Below are 8,184 nucleotides of genomic sequence, written 5' to 3'. Positions count from 1 at the left end.
ACATTTGTGATGTCACAGTATGATGTCATAATAGACCATTCTAGAACATTTGTGATGTCACAGTATGATGTAATAATAGAACATGCTACAACATTTGTGATGTCACAGTATGATGTCATAGTAGACATTCCAGAACATTTGTGATGTCACAGTATGATGTCATAATAGACCATTCTAGAACATTTGTGATGTCACAGTATGATGTCATAATAGAACATTCTAGAACATTTGTGATGTTACAGTATGATGACATAGTAGAACATTTGAGAACATTTGTGATGTCACAGTATGATGTCATAATAGAACATTCTAGAACATTTGTGATGTCACAGTATGATGTCATAATAGAACATTCTAGAACATTTGTGATGTCACAGTATGATGTCATAATAGAACATTCGAGAACATTTGTGTTCTATATATATTCAACAATTCTCAAGATCTCATTGTGCATCTTGGAACAGGACTGAACAGGACTGAACAGATAGACTAAACAACATAGACTGAAACCTGCATTTCTCAACCAACAACCAAGGTGCCTTGTCGACTGTTTCGCTGTGGAAAGGTGAGTGTCCACAACGGCTAGCTAGCTGTTCTACTTGAATACTGAATGTTAATATTGAATCAGACAATATTGAATAATGAATGTTAATATCAGACCATATTGAATACTGAATGTTAATTCAGGTTGACAGTTGACTGCAGAAGTGTGTGTAATGTCAACTGAGCTATAATTTATACGTATAGCTACTGTCCAATGTCTTCCTTTTGAATGAAATAGGTTCAGGAGAGAGAGATGTAGAGAGGGAGAGAGAGCGAGACACACACACACACAGATAGACACGATATTCTCAGCCCCCCTTTCCTCTGAGCGTTCCCAGTGATGGCTTACTATGTGCGTGTGTGTGTATGTGCGTGTGCAAACGGGACACACATCTGTGCAATAGCACACACCACCAAAGTCACTGGCTGGCCCACGATAATCAGAGCTTTTTTCACAGAGATATCAACATGTGCCCTATGTGTGTGTGTGTGTGCTGATCAGGAAATGGCTACTCGATTTTTTTGCCCGCTTCTATAGCGTGCTTAAGTACACATACTATCGATAATCTAGCGTTTATTTGAAAACGATTCATAAATAGGCCGAAAGATGACAACGTTTTTTGTGTATTCCAGAATATTCCAGTAAAGGGCGTTTCACAGAATCTTTATATTTTCCTGAAACTTTCCAAAAATGTGAGTTTTTCAAAATGGTATAAAACGGAAATGAACCGATTAAAAAACAATCCGTTTCAACAATGTTGACTGCAAACAAGTCATTGATAAGCGATGGCCATATTATACACATAGCCATAATTTAAGATGTAGTTTATGCGTTCGCAAATATGAGAGCTCTATCATTGAAGTGGGCATTGGCACGCAACAGGGTTCTGGGGCACCCGACCTCCGGCACTCAAAGTGTTAATATGATTGGTTGTACCGACCGTTCAATCAAGAAAGCCCTCGAGTGACATCACCAATTCTCTCAAGAAGGCGGGGACTGTGAACTGTGGTCCCCGTTAATAATAATAATAATAATAATAATAATAATAATAATAATAATAATAATAATAATAATAATAATAATAATAATAATAATAATAATAATAATAATAATAATAATAATAATAAATCTATTTTATATAGCGCTTTTCCAGGTGCTCAAAGACGCTTTACATGGGAAGAAGAGACAAAATAGTTTTACCGTTCGACAGTTTTACCATAACAAAAAACAGAAAAAAAAATAATACATGACAAAATAAAATAAAACCGACAGAATTAGTTAATATGATTGGTTGTACCGACCGTTCAATCAAAGGAAGCCCTCGAGTGACATCACCAATTCTCTCAAGAAGGCGGGGACTGTGAACTGTGGTCCCTGTGAATATGATTGGTTGTACCGACCGTTCAATCAAGGAAGCCCGCCCTCGAGTGACATCACCAAATTCTCTCAAGAAGGCGGGGACTGTGAACTGTGGTCCCGTGTGATTGGTTGTACCGACCGTTCAATCATGTGACCTCATCACCCATTCTCTCTCTCCTTATAAAAAGACACCACAAAGCAGCAGTCAGTCAACATGGCGGACAGGGCTCAGTGAGCACAAAGGAGCAAAAAGACTCACACAGATTTTATTTTGGAATATTAAAATTCCATCGTTGGCTCACTTTGGGAGCCAACTTGTTTGCATTCCTTCCTTCACTTTCCGAGTTTAAACAAAGATTTCGACAAAGAAGAAGAAGAGTTAACCGTGTGTTTATAAATTCCTCCTAGTAGCCAGTCCAGCCTGTCGTCTACACTCTGCTATCCTGACGATCCTGTGACCCATTGTGTTTTTCAGTGTGGAGAAGACGGTTAGTTTTATATTCTTCTGGACAATATGAACCAGGGAGGAGGATACGGATCATCCAGGACAGAGATGGTCCCTGAAGTAACGGCAGCGGCCACTTTCGTGTCGAGGCTTCTGAGAACCAGAGGCTGTCTGACTGAACACCAGCTGCAGCTCTTCAGAGACTGCCTCGCACAGTCGCTATCAGGTAACTATTATATTATTATTATTCATTTTACCTTACTAACTAAACATTTAATTAAAAACCAGCTGTTAACGGGAAAAATAAAAATGTTCACCACACTCTCGCGACACTTGCTAGGTGATGCTAACAGCTTAACGTACACTCTCGCGACACTTGCTAGGTGATGCTAACAGCTTAACGTACACTCTCGCGACACTTGCTAGGTGATGCTAACAGCTTAACGTACACTCTCGCAACACTTGCTAGGTGACGCTTACAAGCTTAATGTACACTAGTCTCGCGACACTTGCTAGGTTGATGCTAACAAGCTTAAAGGGGAACTATTTTACTATTTCTTTCACTATTTGGGCACTTTTACACAATTCCTGTGAGTCTATGGAACACTTCTGTAATATATATATTTTTTTTATTCATTGTTTTGTATTTCTAATCAAGTCCTCAAAAACAGCATTTTTCTACCTCAAGATCTCGAGCTGTTTTGAGCCTGGGCTCCTAAACCACTGCGCAGCGTCGTCTTCGCCTGAACATTAACATGCAGCGGTGTCTTTCTGACATCACATATCAGCACATTTTCAAATGACTCAGTTCAGTGAGGGTGAATATTGTGAGAGGAGAATTGGAAGAATGCGCCAATATGAGAATTTTGAGACATAGATCATATTAATATAAGTTCACATAGCTAGGAAACAATGCTAAACACTCAAAAAGGCCATTTATAAGATAGTTCCCCTTTAAGCTAATTGTTGGGCCTTGTAACAGTTGAAACCTTTTTTTTCTTTTTTTTTTTTACAAATGTTTTTTATTTTCCCTTTTTTTACATGAAACAAGACAAACAATACAATAACAGTAATACTCAACGATAAATCACAGGACAATAACAGAAATAATAATAACAATAATGACAGTCCAGTAATGAAATCAGAATGAAAGTAGATTCAAAGATTAAAAGACATAAAAATAATAAATACAATACATGGGCTCGTGCAGTGGATATCTCTAGATAAATCACATCGAGATAGGTGAGAATCCATACCTTCCGGCACATTTTATCCGGTTGAATCCAGCGTGACGCTATCAACTTTTTGGCAGCCGTAAGACCCGCCAAAATGAGTCTCTTTACATGTACAGAGGTCGATAACTGAGAAACATCATTCAACAACAATACAGAAAGCAGTGTCCGTATGGTCAGAGAAAAGAATTCTGATAATTGAGTTTTGACATTTTCCCAGAAAGTCTTGACAGGAGGGCATTCCCAATACATATGCATAATGTACCAATAACATCGCTTGAACACAAGGAGCATCGAGAGTCCGGTCTGAGACCCATTAGGTGCAATCGTCTAGGGGTCAGGTAAGTCCTATGAACAAAGTTAAGATTAATCTGTTGGTGATCTGGGTTGCGTGATGAAAGCCGAAAATTTTCCCAGACTGCATCCCAATCAAAATCTGCTTCCAGGTTTGGGATATCCTTCCTCCAAACCGAGTCTAGGGGAAGGACCTTATTATGAGGACGTAAGTAAGTGGCGATAAAAGTCAGAGACGAAGCCTCTCGACGTCTCCTTGTCATAAAAGAATTTGTGAAATCTGTGGTGCTCAAGTGGAACATCTAATGGGACTCTGTGAGCCTTCAAAGCTGCTCTTATTTGTAGATAGAAGAGATAAGTGGAACTGGTGAGGTTAAATTTGTTGAATATATCTCGATAACTGCGGAAACCATGGTCATCGAAGATATTCCCCAATGTGTGTATGCCTTTCTTTTCCCATCCAGGGTATCTGATAGGTTGTTGTGCAATAAGGAGTAAATTGTTATTAAATAGGGGAGAATGCCTGTGCCATTTATGTTGGTTAGTACACTTTTTCTGTGTGTCACGCCATATCCGGATCACATGTGTAATAAGAGGGCCAAATCTTAAGTTGCACTTAACACTTTGATTGCCATGGTTAAATTCATAATTTACCATCCCTAGCCAGCTCTATTTGTCTATGGAGAAGTTCCCCTTCTTTGTAGGGCTATAACTTTTTAAATTCTATTGCTAAATTGACATTATTATGGCCCATTCAATGTCCTATATCCATTGTTCAGGGTGTAGCAACGTTATACTTTTTCATTCACATATTCATACTAAAATATGGTCTAAAGTATAAGTATGTTTTTATCGTTTTCTGCAGCTTTCTCCAGAACTTGATTTATAGCCCCAAATGCATTATATTGATGATCAAATACAGTTTGGTAGCGATCGGTGCCAGATAAAAAATGTCAACTGGAGGTACTTCTAGAAGTTACTACGTATCATCTGATGTTGACCGGATGGGCGGGGGGTCGATTATAATTCCGTGGGCAACGTTATATCATTCACCTAGTGTGGGTCATATGATCATCAGAGCAGTTTATATGGAACACGTTAGAAAATAACGCTGGATCTTACCGTATCTTCCTCGCGCCGTTGGACGATCAGCTTGGAGTAGACAGTTTTCGATTATGGGATGTTGATCTAGATGAACCATTTCCAGGTTGTATAATACTATATACGTCCAAATAACGTTGTTTATTGAGTTAGGGCGAGCGATTGATTATCCAGTGTGTCGAGATGGAGTCCGGCTAACGATCGCGAGTGCCCGGATGAAATATGGATGAGCACTTCCTGTTTGGCGCGTCACTTCCTGTTGGCCGATCTGCCGATCGGCCACCAGATGGCGCTCTTGAACCGTTAGAGAGTTGAGTGGAGATCAGCAGTATATCTCAGGTCCCCAGAGGAGAAATATGATTTCGATCACAGATTTTTGAAATATTGATATCAAAGACGTGTTACGGCGTCTTCGGCAGAATGAGCATGGCGGGCAATGACGAGTTACGGTGTTTCCGGCGATTAAAGTGTTAATTGATATGTTGGTGTACACTATATCCTGCAGTCTATGTGGTGCCACTATATTCTCCTCTAATGGTCTCCAGGATACCGCTGCTTGCGAATCAAACCATGTGATCAATGGTCTTAACACTTTTGATTGCCCAAGGTTAATTCCTTTTTACCTCCTTGAATGCCCAGGGCCACTTCAATGTTAACGTTAAAATCGCCTAATCTATGTTTAAAATTATGGCTATGTGTCTAATCTGCCCGTCGCTTATCAAAGACTCATTTTCCAGTCAACATTGTTGTAGCAGATTGTTTTTTTATCGCTTCATTTCCGTTTTCTAGCATTTTGAAAATCAATCGTTTTCCCGGAAAAAATAACACATTCCATGATAATCGCCTTTTACTGGAATATTCTATAACGTTGTCATTGTTCGGCCTATTTATGAATCGTTTTCAAATAAACGCTAGATTATCGATAGTATATGTGTGCGCATGCACGCTTGTGCCGCGAGTTGAAAATCGATTCTCCTAGTTACTGACCGCTCGCACAGCCAAACAGCAATGTCACATAATCACATAAAAGCTTATATCTCTGTGAAAACGAGTCTGATTATCCTAATACCGGTAACATAGATTCCTTACCTGAGATCAGATGGTATCCAAATGGATTATTCCAATTCCTGATCGCCATTCGAAAAAAATATGATTCACAGTGTATACTGTAAAAACACATAATCTCCGCTGCTCTGAGGCTCACTAGTGGAGCTGATCGACCCTGGCTGCGTGAGTGAGAAGTAAAATGTGGAGTCAGGGATTTTTTTTCTCATTCATTTTCATTGAGTTCAATCCAAAAGGGTGAATTACCATCTGGGAGACGATAGGGGGCGCTTTTTTCACATCTGAGCGCCTGGAGTGGTTGGATTTCCAACGGTAGACTTGGTTGATGAAATATGATTTCAGATCGCTAATAAAAATAAAAAATGAGAAAATACGAGAATTCTCGTGAGTGGGCATTCAACCCTCGGGGGGTAAACCGGAGAAAACTCGGGTTGGGCAATCAAAGTGTTAAAGAGAACGCTTTAAAGTAATAATTGAAGTCTGGAAAGGCTAAACCCCCGTCGGACCATATGTCCAACAATTTAATATTCAACTTCAAGTTTCAAGTTCAAGTTTCTTTAATAGTTGTCATACAGAAGTACAGAATACTTTTATACAAAATGCTTCTTACTGTTACGCTCCAGAGACTGTGCTAGACAAGATAAGTATCAAATAACATAGTATAGCATGTAAATTAGAAGTAGAAAATGAGGTCACAGTGTTCAGTATAGACATATGTACAATGTTCGATGCAGAATAGACGTAACTGAGTTACCATATAATATACAATACTATGCAGTGTACTAATATACAATACTATATAGTGCAAAGCAGAAATGGGATGAGGTACAATTTAGGTACAATTTACAGTAAGGTGTACGAGTTGTAGTGCAATCCTTTATCAATAAATATAAAGTGTGGGGAGTGGGTGCTACAGTGTGTTTGTTTAAATTCCGTTTCACTACTATAGCTACACCACAGGATTTAGTGCCAAAGGAGGAGTAGCTTATGTTTTGATATACTTTATCCGCCAGCTTTACATTGTCAGCCAATAAAAGATGCGTTTCACTTAAAAGAGCCACATCAACCTGTTGTCTTTTCATCCATGTAAACACGCTTTTGCGTTTATGATGTATATTAAACCCCCTGTATTCCAAATCAAGATATTTAAATTAGTATTCCTGTGTGTAATTCGTCTGGAGTAGCATTTCATAATAGATATATATCCAACTGTTAAGGTCCTGTTGAGATCCGAGCTTGAGCATAAAAACAAACATATAAAATAAAAATACATATAATCCCATATTCCCGCCCCCCTCCCACCGTTTAAAATACTTAACCAGTATCCCCATATCGAGCAAATCAACCATAACTCCCCTATGCAAATTGCCATAGGGTCTAAAACTATCAAATCTACCATTAGTAGATTATTCTCTCAGTGACACGTTAACCATGTATTGTTTTTGTTTCCAGAACATTACAGGCACCACTGGTTCCCAGACAAGCCACAGAAGGGCTCCGGCTACCGCTGCATCCGCATCAACCACGAAATGGACCCTATAATCGGCCGGGAGGCCTTCCGAATCGGACTAACCAGTGAGCAGCTGTTCGGGCTCTTGCCCCGCGAGCTGACTATGTGGGTGGACCCCTACGAGGTGTCCTATCGCATCGGCGAGGACGGCTCCATCTGCGTGCTGTAGGAGACCGAGGTCCCCGCCGCGTCCAGTCCTGCCGTGTCCCCCGTCAACTGGGCCTACTTGCCCAACGACAACCCCATGAACTGTAAGAACCGCTTTCTGATGAGCGGCCGCACAAGCCCACCGAAGAACTACCTGATGGCCGTGTCGAGCGAGACCGGGAACCAGCACACATGAACACACACACAACACACACACTACACGCTCACACACTAGCAGCCACTTTAACATGAGCATGCACACACTCATGCTGCACACGCTCACACTAATGGTCACTTTACACAATGAAAGGTCACTTTAAGAATAGTATAGTATAGCTTGAAATTGTATAATATAGCATTGTATAGAAGTGTACATAAAGACCCAGTAGCTAACAGTGTATTGCACTACCACAGGACCTACTGTAGCATGTCCTACCATGCTCTGTAAATAACTCGTGTACAGATACCGATATGCCCTACTTTGTTT

The 8,184-nt window shown here is 40.0% G+C and overlaps 1 protein-coding gene across 1 annotated transcript; it reads left to right on the top strand.

Moving 5' to 3' along the window:
* Positions 1-2,417: 2,417 nt before the first annotated feature.
* LOC311229772 (protein BTG2-like) lies at positions 2,418-7,893 on the top strand (the record flags this gene model as incomplete). The annotated part of the gene is given in 3 exon segments (XM_084315846.1): positions 2,418-2,574; positions 7,493-7,716; positions 7,720-7,893. Coding segments are annotated over 3 exon segments (555 nt in total).
* Positions 7,894-8,184: the final 291 nt, after the last annotated feature.

This window comes from Notolepis coatsorum (genome assembly GCF_963971535.1).
Source record: "Notolepis coatsorum genome assembly, chromosome: 6".
NCBI classification, from domain to species: Eukaryota; Metazoa; Chordata; class Actinopteri; order Aulopiformes; family Paralepididae; genus Notolepis; species Notolepis coatsorum.
This window is presented reverse-complemented; position numbering and strand designations above follow the sequence as displayed.